Source organism: Erigeron canadensis, chromosome 1 (assembly GCF_010389155.1).
Source record: "Erigeron canadensis isolate Cc75 chromosome 1, C_canadensis_v1, whole genome shotgun sequence".
In the NCBI taxonomy this organism is placed as follows: Eukaryota; Viridiplantae; Streptophyta; class Magnoliopsida; order Asterales; family Asteraceae; genus Erigeron; species Erigeron canadensis.
In genome coordinates, this window is record NC_057761.1 from 36,139,904 (window position 1) to 36,153,971 (window position 14,068).

At 31.0% G+C, this 14,068-nt stretch overlaps 1 protein-coding gene across 1 annotated transcript; it reads right to left on the reverse strand.

Moving 5' to 3' along the window:
* Positions 1 to 7,413: 7,413 nt before the first annotated feature.
* Positions 7,414 to 12,896, reverse strand: LOC122611097 (kinase-interacting family protein-like). Its single transcript, XM_043784065.1, has 4 exons — positions 12,701 to 12,896; positions 11,803 to 11,969; positions 8,350 to 8,759; positions 7,414 to 8,152 (listed from the first exon to the last, which is right to left on the reverse strand). Exons 2-4 carry the CDS (start codon positions 11,945 to 11,947, stop codon positions 7,565 to 7,567), a joined length of 1,143 nt encoding a protein of 380 aa, XP_043640000.1. The 5' UTR covers positions 11,948 to 11,969; positions 12,701 to 12,896; the 3' UTR covers positions 7,414 to 7,564.
* Positions 12,897 to 14,068: the final 1,172 nt, after the last annotated feature.

Sequence of the window (14,068 nt, forward strand, 5' to 3'; positions counted from 1 at the left end):
TTCGATATACTTTCGACGAATTTTTAAATCCGAGGGCGGAGCCCGCACGGCTAAGGCATTTGGCTATCACACTCTATGACCTATCACCCTCATCATCTCACCGCTACAACGCGCAGATACTTGCTCTCGTTAGCTAAAAACGGAAAATGTATTAGAAGTATCAAATGGACAATAAATATTTCAGATGTTCACTTGTTACCGACTAGACAAATTTCTATCGGGTTGATTTTGTATATAGTAATCATTGATGCAGTTTTACACGCAATCAAATGGCTCAATGCTAAAAGATTAAATCAACGACCGAAAACATTGACAAAACGTCAATTCTATTATAATTCAATTATAATCACTTATAATTACCCAAATAAAGAAAAAGATAATTTATAAAAATAAAATATAACTTATTAAAATAAAAGATAATCTGGGTCACGGGTCTCCTGTATCAATCATGGTTTTTGCAATTTGGAGATCCCGGTCGTGAGGCACGCTGGTAAAAATTTTGTACTGTATATAGTAATAAAACATCCAGTTTAGTACCAACAGTGAAAATCATGTCATTTTGTAGGTATCGAGTACATTTAAAGCTAAAGGGGTATACAAATACAAAGATGTTTAGTCCGGGAAAAATGTTGAGCATTTGGCTTTGATGTATGTGGCCTCACCAGTGTGACTGTTTCATACACTTTTTCTCTAACAAGTTCTAATTAAGATGTTGTTTAATTGGGGATACTTTTTCTCTAACAAGTTCTAATTAAGATGTTGTCTAATTGGGGATGATATTTGTACCATCATTTTTTATAGATCTATCAAGACTATTCATTAATTGTTTGTACAGTCAGTTGTATAACTTATGCAATTTGATACATTTAACAAATGTGATGGTATGAATAGCACCACTCTTGTCTAAAAAGTTTGTCTGTCTTAACTAAATGAGACAAATGCTGAATCTTTTAAGTACGGGGTATAACTTATAAGTAGGGGTGATCATGGGCTCAACCCGGCCCGACCCAACCTCAACCCGGCCCGGCCCAGCTCGTGACCCAAAAAATTCAAAATATGTGAACCGAGGACCGATCCATGTTTCATTGAGTCGGTCCGGTCCGGGTTAGCATGCGGGTTCGGGTTTTTTACGAGCCAACCCGTAACCCGGAGAACAACAATAAATTTCATGGTTTTTTAAGTGTTTTTATGGTTTTTCGTAATAATGGTTTAAATACAATATAATATCTTATTATAGTTCTTGTTTTGGCTATGCTTATTAAGAAATTATGTGAAAATTCCTAATTACATTATTAACATGATTTTACTTTAAAAAAAAACTTTGTTGGATGGAATCGAAAACCAAATCAAATACAGAAATACATATATAAATATATAAATATCCTAGTAAAAATAATATTATGATACATAATATATATTTACGTGAGTCTACAAGAGTCTTATAACAATGTAATGTCAATGTTGGTCGGGTTGGCAGGTTCTCGGGTTTTTTCCCGGGTTAGCCCGGCCCGGCCCACAACCCAAGATTTCATAAAATATAGGCCCGTGGACCGGACCACATACTTAACGGGTTGGACTGGGCTCGGTTTTTTTCAGGCCGGTTAAACGGGTTTTACGGGTTGGCCCGTATTTTAATCACCCCTACTTATAAGCTCTATCGTTTGAAATTTGAAGTCTCAAGATAGGCCTTTTATATGGTCTAACCCCCTTGCTACATATTTCTAAATTACATGGTTGATAAATTCCATCTTACAAGTACCAAAAAATAAAAATGTTTGTAAGTATAAATTTAGTTGATGTATCATTTTTTTTTCTCTCGTTATTGGCCAGTTAAAATTCAGTTATGGTTTTACTTAGTTTGTTGCATTGTTTATGATTGCTTTTGTCATACAATCTTTTTCGGTCGAAAGTACTTTTTCTATGTGTACCCTTCTTGCAATTTTAATACTCAATTGCATACTCTTTGATGAGACCGAGTCAATGATATACACCCTCAGCTCTATTCCAAACTAAGTCAACAATATACTCCTTCTATCCCAAATTTATATTCCATATTTAATTTGATATGTGTTAATTAAATAACTTTTCACTTTTATATTCACTAGTCAAAAATCATTTAATTAACTGGTAAATGTTATTAAATTTCATTGACAATACAATGTATATATATATGTTAATTTGAATGAAGAGAGTTAATTAGAAAGCTTACGCGGGTAGGATTCAACAGACGTTGAGGATTTATTTGATGCATTTTTTAATCATTGAAATCGAATCACTTCGATTATAATCATTGCCAATCATTCATAGGCAACTTTTAAAGCATATAAATCTACAATTAGGTTAGAGTGAACACCATTTTTATAATATATAATGTCATGTGTTTTGCAAAAACTTAGTCAAACAAGTTACGTACGACCTATCAAAATTTTAATGATATGTACAGACCAATTCAATGATAAAATTGACTAAAACAATATAGTCAAGGCCAGGATATGATTAACGAAATTGATGAGTTTATACAAGTCATACAACCATCGAACTACATATATGATATATGTATATTTTTATACTAATAAAAGTAATGAACAATGTATATATGCTACAAAACTTCTTTATATTATAACGGATGTCACGTATATCTATAAGCTAGCATGCTATAAGTAAAACTTGATTTTCTTCTAGATCCTAATCCGAGATGGCCGGTACCTAAACTCAGGGGTGGTACTAAAGGGGGGGCAAGGGGGTCCAATGTCCCCCTCCAAATTTAAATTTTGTCATGTATTTTTAAATTTTTCAGAAAATTTTAAATTTTTTATAGGTTTTTAACATTTTGCCCCCTTTTATATTTATTTTTCATAAGTTTTTTAAGTTTGCCCCTTTGAAATTTTTTTCTGGTACCGCCTCTGTCTAAACTTAAGTATTGCTACATTAAAAAAGTTACATATTAAACCTTTAAATTTGACAAACATAAATAACTTCTTGAATTTTATATAAACCCCCATGAATTTTACGTAATCCCTCTGTTTTACCTAAAATAAGTACTGCGTGTTTTACCTAACATTTCTCCTTCTTTTAATTAACATTATAGCTAGGATGATTAACAAGTTGTCCAATGCTTTTGTTTTCCACGAAATTATGAAAGATCGATATCTCGAAGATATCATATAGGGTGATTTAAAAATATGTAAACTTTGTAGATTAATTAGTTGGGGATCATTGTGAATGAAAAACTCATATAAAGCATGAAAATGAATGACTTGGTCATTTTTTAACCAACCAGTAGTGATCCTTAAAATCTTTGACAGTTGATGTGTTTGATCACATGCATTCATCGTTTCATCTCATGCCCATACTCAATGCATATGATACAAGTTGTTACTATATATGTATCATGTTGTCCCAATGCTCACATAGAAATATACAAGTCCATAATTACAGAATACAAATTACGTGATTTCTCAAGTAAACAACATTTATATATCCCTAAACTACTACTCTTTGACATTAATTTATCAACAACACCGTTTATCAACATTAGCTAACACTAAGCCTAGCTAACAAAAGTTAGGTTGTGATGAATGATTGTTTGGTGTGGATTTAGAGGACTGCAAGTACAAATATTCCATTTGTGTGCCAATGCCTTATGATTGGTGTATATATCATTACATTAAAATAAATAAACATACAATAAAAAGATCTGCCATATCGATCAGTTGTGAGGTATGGGGTTCCTTTCTAAATCAAATGGCACCTCATATTCCTATGGGCCGGACGCCTAAAATCCCATTGAAAATGACACCAACTACCAAACCGGCTATTATGATATAGTAGAAACTATCTATATCTATATTATTTTATATACAACAAATTTTGAAGAGCTACTAGGAGAACGCAAGAAGGATGCATGGATTAATGTCTTATAGGGTTAATTGGTGTGCTCTCATTTGTATCTATGTCCATACAATAATATAACTACGAGAAACTCCATTATTTATCTCATTTCATCGGAAATGAATCAATATGACTACTATTGTGTGTACTTTACAATGCGGGAATACAATATCACTTTGTTATAAGCAAAGTGTCAATATGGTTATGAAACTTCACATTTAAAACTTCACATTTAAAACTTCTAAGAAATGATTGCCTAAATCTAGCTACTTTAATATATGGATGTGAAATGTTGCAATTTCTTCTAACATTTGTTTTTGGAGATGGAAGCTAGGGGTATCAAGTAACATATAAATGATTGGCAATGATTAGAAACTTGCCAGGTCTATTTAATTTCGATCAGCAAATGATTAAAACTTGTGTTAATAAATCCCAAAATTTGTTTGGTCATTTAGCCAACATCGTTGACTACTATTTACCTAACAAACAACCATATAAACTTCCTCGAAGAATAATATCTTCTTTAACATAATTTGTGTAGAGTTAAGTTTGACTATTAATGTTATTAAATGATATTAGCTTCAAATGCACCTAAAGTATCAAAAAGATATTAAAGTACTGATATGATACAAATTGGGATTACAAGAGCGGAACACATGCACTATCGATCGGGATGGTATCAAGCTCCAATTTCTGTCTTGTCAATTCTGTCACCGTCTTGAAAGTCACATCCATCATATAACCAGTCTTTCACATGTTATCTAATCTAGTAAAGGATATATTATTTGGTCGATTCTTTATCGTACTATTAATTAACCTTGGTTAAGTTATAATGTGATTGTCCAAATACGTTATAACAACATAAATGGAAAGAACAAAATGGAAACAAATTGGAGTTATGGTAAAAGTTAGAGTTAATGTACATTTTAAAACATAGTACATAGTAATAAACTACCACTAGCTATAGGATGTACAAAATCAAATGAGAGAGAAAGAGAGCACGTTATAGCAAAACCGTAATGGAAGGATGGACTTTGTCATCATCTTTATCTATCTCAAATGAATAAGCCATTCACATGGAAGGTTAATGCAAGTGAAAGCATCATTCACCCACCTCAAACAATAACAATTTTTCATCCTCTTTGTAAACTAGTAAATGTATTATTATATTACCGTATAATTTATAAGATTATGATATAAGAATTATATATGAGGAATGAATTGTTTATGTATGAAAAGTTCACATCTTTGATGTCATTTTCTATGGGATTTTTGAGTAGGACCGGGGTCCCCAAGAATATGGCACTAACATGTTTTCTTTTCCCTATTTTTTCTTCAAAAACGGTATATGATACATCTAAAAGTTTCAAAATTTTCTTCTAAAGTAATCCCGCATTAATAATGTTGTGTATACTTAAGGTGAGCACCATTAAAATAAAAAGTTAATACCGATCTAATAAATAAATTAGATACAACAGAGTTGTATGAAATTAACTTCATCATTTCTTAATTTATTAGTAAAATTATTAAAAACGTTATAAGTTACATCGTGAACCAATGTAACATATAATTAGTGATCAGAAATATGAGCATTGTCTAACTTTTTTTGAAATTATATTTGTTAGCATTTAAAATAAGCACACATAGAATCAGTAGACATAAGATAATTAATAGAACTTTAAGTTAAAGGATGTTCTAATTTTGAGGGGCCATCATGACATTAACTACAGCTTAAATAATGCAAAATGAATGTGGAAAATGATAAAATGATATGGTTATTTATAAATAAAAAAATTGACAGTTTATTTTGTTGAATTTTACGACATGTAAACGAGATTAGAGAAAATAAAAGGAACGATTGAGATGGATGATTGAAATCAATGATGGATCTTGAGAAATCGGGCCGAAAGTCACATAATTTAGAAATAATAATTAGGGTTGTGATTATTTAAAAACTAAAATTTTCGTTAAAATTAATAAACTGGCTAAAACACACTGTGAACTGAATTAACACAATGGGTTTTTAATGTGTTTTTATACAATACATTGTGTTAAGTTCATATCACAGTGTGTTTGAACAATTTTCTGATTTTCACGCGCTATCAAAAACACATTGTAATTTAAAACTTAACATGATGTGTTTTTAGATTACACAATAAAAAACACAATTTTTTTTTTGGAACGGCATTCTATCCTACTACTTTTAAATTACACGTATGCCTAGAAACCAGGACTTTCGAAAAACCCCTATTAATCCATCCCACGACACATTGTGTTCTTATAAAACAGAAATAAAACACATTGTGTTAAATTCAGATCACAATGTATTTTTGTCAGTTTTTTAATTTTTACAGAAAATTTAGTTTTTAAATTATCAATAGACAGATAGATAAATTGTATACTTTGTTATCATATCTATTTATTTTAGTATTTCACTGTTGCTCATATATCCTTATTGTCATAGATCATCTTAAATCCACAATCCTGGTGGAAAATGAAGACCAATTTATGAAGTATTGTTTGTGGATTAAAAGTGATTAACTCGTAAAAAAAATAATAATAATAATAATATAACCGATAAACACTTTTTAAAGCTTGGTGACCTCAACATAACGTTCATTGAATCAAGGCTTTGTGATGATAAAGAAAAAGCCCAAAGGACACAAAAAAATAAAATAAATGAAAAGCATGTCACATGGGCTGGACTTGGAAAAGGACCAATTGTTTTAAAGTTAATCCAATCCAAGTCTATAAAATTAAAACGAACCCCCGTCGACTTTTTGTAGTTGGATAATTTAAATTAATTAGTATTTATCGATTAATTTTTTTAAGAAAAATTTACATAATACTCGTATTATGATAGGAGGCTTTACCAATATGGGCCTTCTTTTTAAATATGTTTTCCATTTTAATAATTAAGTGAGAAGATGAAGTTTAGGCTTTATCATATGTAGCCTTTAAAGTTAATTGTTAAATTAATTGTAATATTACTCGATTATGAAATTTACTATGTTAAAGTTAATTGTTAAAATGATTTCAAAATTGAAAATGTTTAATTGTCAAACATTAGAAGATGGAAATAATACTCTTCCTTTTCTTACAGATGAACGTACACCAAACAGTACGAACAAATTTAGTTTTTTTTTTTTTTTTTTTCAATATTGTTGAAGTACATATTTTATCACAAAAAATTAATGAGCCAAACATCACACTGATTTGACCATAGTATGCAATAAATCTTACTTTTTCTTTTCCAACTTTAAAGATCTCAAATTGTGATTTGCATTTTACAATACGAAGGAAAATACTAGTATTTGGTGGTAGTAATTTTCATAATCGAGTAATATTACAATCTTGAAAAGATATCTATAACAACATAATCACATCAAATTACAAAATCAATGGAACGGATCATGTCAAATTACCAAACTAAATAATAGACACTTAGTTAAGCACACATGTCATTCTAACATATTGTTGAAAGAAATATCATTTTTCTTGAGAATTACAACAATACCATGGTTAACTTTCAACATTTCTTCTCTTTTCTTTCAGCAAAGCATGTAACCCATAAAGATAGTAGTTTTGTTTCAACAAAAGATATGAAAACATACATGATGATTACAAGTTAACCTACTTATATATATGATATAGATATAGATATAGATATATATCAGCAAGTAGCATCAAGATGTGGTCCACACATGAACATATCAAACTTCTTCACCTTGTTCCACCACCCAGCCACCTTTCTTCCACCATCATTCTCACTCCAATGCTTCTTCTTCTTATCCTTGTCCTTCATTACCTGAGCCAGACTAGTACACGTGCTACTATTACTCGTGCTACTCATCGAACAACCGGTTTCATCTTCACCGCCACTCCAACTAAGACTACCACTACTACCACTATCATTGTTTTTCACCATCAATCTCTTTATACTAATGCTTATGTTGTTCTTTTTCCCTTCATTCTTGTTCCCTTCCACTTGTTGTTTCGTTAACTTGTCGTAGTACTCTTTGTTCCTTTTCTCTAACTCGTATATCTGACCTTGAAGATCATCTATTTTACGACTTAGAATAAACACACGTTGGTCTTCTGTTCTTTCCAATAACACACACCTTGCCAACTCACCGGCTTTACGTTTCATGAACAAAGATTCGGATGCTAGCCTTGAGTTTTCATTTGTTAGTACCACACGCTCGGATTCTAACACCTCTAATAAACTTTGTTGTAACTCTATCTTCTTCTTTGACTCTTCCTGTGAGACCAAAAATTCATTAAAAATAAAAATTGTAAATGTTAGGTTAAAAATTCATATTGTCATTTTAATAAAGATGGTGATACGTACACCACCAATTATTTAAAACCAATTATTTATTTAACTGTACGCCACCAAAATATAAAAATTACTGAAAATACCTTATACTATTTTACTTTTAAGGTGAATTTGATTACCTGAATCATATCCAAACTTTGAAGCTCATCAACGGCGATTTCATACTCAACAAACTTCATTACGAGTTCTGATATAACCAACTCGCACATATTTGGTTTTTGAGGGTGATTTGGGGTTGGAGGCTGGTAAGAAAGTGAACTTTCGGCATCTGAATAATCAACATTGGTGTTGTTGATACGATCATCTAAACCAGAACATATTTGTTGGAATTCTTGTTCAAGTAATTGTTCTTGTTTTTGTTGCTTAGAGAGCGTTCGAGTGTAACGATCAGCCAAATAGAGGTAACGATTGTAGAGGTCTTGAAGTAACGCTAAGAGCTCAGGGCGTTTTCGGTAGTAGAAGTCAGCCCGCTCCCCAAATGTGTCCGGTTTGTGTTCTCCGTTGATTGCTTGTATTTTATCCTCCATGTCTGTTTTTGCAAAAACATAAGATCAATTAATTCCATAATCTCATTGTATAAACATTTACACTCCCATTATAATAAAATATGCTAGATTCATAATAGTATCATAAGAAAAGTTAAGATCATGTTGCTCAATGTCATTAGTACTAAACAGGGTTATAAACCAGAATGCTCGGATGTGATTAAGTTGCATAAAGTTGTAATTAAAAAGATGTTTTAAGGGGGTGTTTAGATTAAGTTTCTTTAACATAGTTTTGGTAAGCAAGTTTTTGTGGGCTAGCTTATTTTTCAACTTCAATTCGAACAGAGATATATTATAACAATGTCATGATGATATTTCTTAAAATTGTATTATGTTGATATATGTAATCTTAATTTACATTTACATGTACTTATAACTTGAAATTATTTAGTTTGAATACACATGTTCAGGTATTTTGTATGTTTTCTTGTTGGTCCATATCTACATTCCTGTTCAGCTGTTTTTAGTTGTTAAAAAATGTCCTTTGTTGTTTTAAGAAAAAGAAAACGAATACTCGTACAAAAATATATGGCTGAACTAAAGCAAAAGAACAAAGAAGAAAGGCAAAAAAAAAGACCATATGGATTATGGGTAGGTATAGTAGTGACTAGAGAGCCCATTTCAAAATTTGAAATACATGAAAAACAAACTTTTCAAAAATCACAAGACAAGAATATTAATGAGAGTAGATCCCATTGACAACACCTTTTGTGTATGGGTTCTTGGAATTGTGAGTATTACTTTTGGATTTGAAAAGAAAAGAGAGAAAAGTTGAAAGTGACTATACATCTATACATACATACATGCATAAATACAAACCTTTGGGGGTACAGTCAGTCTAGTAAAAGATCAGTCCCCCTCCAAATCTATTCAAAACCCATTTCGATACACAAAAGATTCTCACAGAGTTAAAACAGAGAATAATTGCTTTTTTTCCAACGTCTAGGTAAAAAAATTTGAGTGGTACACATTGTACACTTGTACTATAAAATATTAAATTTACACTTGTAATTTTATTCATAATGATCTTCTCTTTATAGTTTATTTAAAAGATGAGGTTTACAACTAAACTTGATAATGAGTTTTGCCTCTTATGAAATTCTCGGGAATAATGTTTAATAACTAAACTACTAACAAGTAACAACTAACCATTATAAAAAGGAAATACAAAAACTTGACCGTAGCAAATTCAATAACCGGCCACAACAGGTTAGAACATTGGAAGGTGAAACTATATAGGTAATTAATTGCACTTGCCATTGGCAGTAGGACAGAGTCCCTATTATAGCCCCTGCTCACAAGGAACCTATTAAACTTATAGGACAAGACAGGACATATATTAATGAGAAGATGTTTCCATGTCAAATTTCACTCCAGAAGATCCCAGCCGTCCAATATCACGTGATTTCTTTACTATTTATAAAAGAAATAGTATGAAAATATAAATGCAACACATATATGTCTATGTATTATGTATGTCATTTTTACACCATTTATACCAAAGTTGTTTTTGAAGGGCATCGGATGCTAGTCATATTACAAATTCCTTGTCAATGGGTACGTATTAATGAGTGTGTCTTTGTCAATATACCTAAATCGGGAACGTTAAATAAATGCATACTGTAGTTGGGCTTTCGATTATGCACTTGACTTTACAAGAAAATAATAACTTCCAATCTTGTGAATATGTATCCACTATTAAAAAAGTGTCAAATACTTGGAAAAATATAAAAGAAAAACCAAAAAGAAGAAAGTAGGAAACGTAGATAAGGTAAAATTGTTTTCAACACAATTTCAAGAGCAAAAGACGATTTACTAATCATTATTTGAACAATTAAATAAGTTGCTAGCTAGTGGGATTAAGTACAATAACACATTTGACTTATCTAATTTAATTGATCTACATTTTTAATTTAAACTTTACAAATTCAGTTTCCAAGATAACAAACACAAAAAGAAGTGCCACAAATCAATCATAACTAGTTAAATTAGTTGACATAATTACATGGATGATTTATATTGCATATCATCAACTTTTTAGGTATGTTAGAGTTTTGTTTTAAAAGGAAAGGAAAAGATTGTAAAGGATTTTAAAAATATTTGGGTTCTTGAGTTTTATTTAAAAGAAGAAGAGAAAAGATTTGAAAGGAGAATTCTATAAATTTTGTGTAAGATATTTTCTTCCCACTTTTTGAATGATTTGGAAAGAAGGAAAATCCACTCCTCTTCCATTCATCCCTTTTCTCTTCTTTCCCCTTCTTTTACATACAAACTCGAGAACACTGGCTTTATATAATGTCCAGCAAACAGAAAATGGGGATACCAGCCGCCATTATTAATGATAGTAGATTTTTTTTTTATCTATATTTCTATATTATTATATAAAAATTATACCCTTATATTGAAAAGTTTACAATTTTAAGACATGCAAAATTACCATTTTACTCTTAATTAATTAACTTACACGATCATTCCATAATCTTTTAAAAGATATTCACTATCCCAAAAAATCAAATATCTTTGGATCAATTACCTAAACCACTTGGCGCGACGCCATCACCATCCGCCGACACCAACACATCGCAACTAATGTTATCACCGTCGCATTGCGCGGGTATCATACTCGTTAGTAATAATGTTATTTCTACCGTTCAAAAATAAAAAATATCAAATATTAATGGTAAATGGCAACAAGTCAACAACCAACTTGCCCAATGTAGCCATACAAAACCCTTAAACCCACTAACCTGTTAGTGCACCGATTAAAAATCCTAATACAAATTATCGTTTATTATAGTTATTAAGATAATGTATGCATTTTGACATTTATATTAGAATGACAAACTAATTACAAATAAAATGTTTACAAATTGAGTTGCTATGTGACATGATGGACCAACTAAATTACAATCTTTTTATAATCATTTTACAATGTGATCACTTAAAACTATATACAATTTCACACACATTTTTACACAGAATGCTACTAAAAAAGAAGTCAAAAAAAGCCAGCAAATTAAGTGTTACCTGAAATGGAGAGCAATAGCCATGAAGGCTTACTGATGAACCTACTTTTGCTCCGTCGTGAATGCTCCGCCAACGAAGCCGACGGTAGCCCATCAACGGCAGCAGCGGTATTACAGCCTGTATATGTTACAGGCAACATAACCATCAACTGGCCGGCCCTATCTCGCCTGCAAAACGATACATCCAAAATATTACTCGTACTACAAAATACAAATAATGACAATAGTAATAATTGTACTACCAAATATTATATATAATTGAGTTCAAACTTTTCAACTTATGATAATTAAGTCTATTAAAAGTGTGAAACTTTATACAAAGTGTTTATTAGTGTCAGTAAATGATGGACAAAAAAAATAGTGCTTTTGTTGGAGTAATTCTAGACAATATAGTACAACTATTAATAATGCATGCCAAAAGTTATACTAGTTATTTTTAAGGAAAATGATGATCCTTCCAAACATCAGCCTATAAATCTTTTAAAAACTATATAAATGTGATTCCACTAATTCTCTCCCTTGTTTTCCACAAGTCAACATCTTGGAGAATTTTTAAGCAAATGACTTAAGAGTCGTTACCTTTTTTTTAAGTATGTGTAACATTTTAAACTAAATTAATTAAATATATAGATATAAGTATAAAAAAAGGGAACAAAATTACAAAATGCATATGGATTTGAAAGCAACAAGTATGGGAGGAATTGAAGAATTTAGAATAAAAAGAACAGTGACAAATAAACGGTATTGTCACAAAAAAAATATATATATATTAATATAACAGATCTCAATGTTCTATCCAAGTCAAAGATATGAGAATATAAAATGTACATAAATTTTGATAAATACACAACAATATATTATGTGTATATATATATATACAAGAAAAATAATGTATGGACCTGAAGTGGTTGAGAGCGAGTTGAAGAAGGGCAGGTGAAGGAGTTGGGAGAATGGGGGTGATCGTCGACGTCGCCGGTGGTGAAGAATGGGATGGAGGCCGATGGGTGTGAATATGAGTGATTGAAAAGTCAAGAGTATTGGGAGGGTTTTTGTAGGAGTTTGAGTTTGAGTGCAAGTGATGCCAAAATCCCCGCAAATAGTTTCAAAATGATATATCGTATGGGGTAGAGTGACACGTCTTTATACGCTTTTTTATTTTATTTTTTTCCTACTTTCAACTTTCAAGTGTTTAAATTTGAATAAAAGGATAAAGTATATACACATAATGATATTAATGTTTTTTTCTTATATTTTGAAAACATACAACTTAGATGTATGTCTTTGTTTAAAAGATATATTGTGCACAAAATGTGTAACCGTTATAACTTTATTCATCTTAGAAATTCCAATCTCTTGATTTAAGAGTCGATAAACACTTAATTAGAACACATTCCTAGTAGTTAAATCTAGAATCAAAATTGGTAGCGTAGACTCCATGGTGGGCCTTTTTCTCATATCTTGGTTTTTCGTAATCAAAACGAGTGTTTTCGATTCTTTTTGTATTCCTAGCAGTTGGGTTTTGTCTTGTTTATACAAGTCGTTGCTTGCAGTTATATACTTCTTTAATGACTTCTAGTGTCTGTTGCTCCCTATATCTATATATATTTTTTGCCGTTTGAAAGAGACTAACAACACATAGATGACATATTATGTTGTGTATATAAATGTAGATAAACATCTTCATCAAATAGCTCATAATATATTGGTGAATAAGAAGTTTTATCACTTGATCATTATTTATTTATTTTTTTGAAAGGTGTGGATTATTTACTGCAAAAGGGATGTAACTTATGTTGTCTTAACCGGGTCCACGCTAGGGAGCCTCATCACCCTCAATACCTAGTAGGATGAGAAACTCTTAACTAAACCGTCTGAAGGCACGATATTTAATTGGAATAAAACTCTGCCCTCTCTACAAGACTCAAATTTGCTTCACCGGAGGACTTTATTGTGAAAATCTTTTAAATGTCTTTCCTATATCTCGAACTCGAGACCTCCAGTATATAAAGTTGGTACTCAAACAGTGACCTATAATGGGAAGTACTTTTAATCATTATTTTCAGATACTTCTTAGAGTGGTTATTGGATAAAACTCAACATTTTGATTCATCCGTCAAACCATTTAAAATTCTAAGTCACCAAAACATAACAAATGTTATCAGTTTGATACATCTGAAGGATAATTCAAATATTCGCGTCTCAATCGTAGTTGCTTTTTTCAAGTCTCTCCACTTGAGAGTCAATTGATCATTTGTCTATAAAATGCA

What these genes read in the sequence shown, in the direction of transcription:
- LOC122611097 (XM_043784065.1), bottom strand. Translation starts at nt 11,947, where the DNA reads ATGGTTATGTTGCCTGTAACATATACAGGCTGTAATACCGCTGCTGCC. An exon ending in GCTATTGCTCTCCATTTCAG is followed by an intron (nt 8,760 to 11,802) that starts GTAACACTTAAT and finishes TTGCAAAAACAG; the next exon opens with ACATGGAGGATAAAATACAA. An exon ending in AAAGTTTGGATATGATTCAG is followed by an intron (nt 8,153 to 8,349) that starts GTAATCAAATTC and finishes TTGGTCTCACAG; the next exon opens with GAAGAGTCAAAGAAGAAGAT.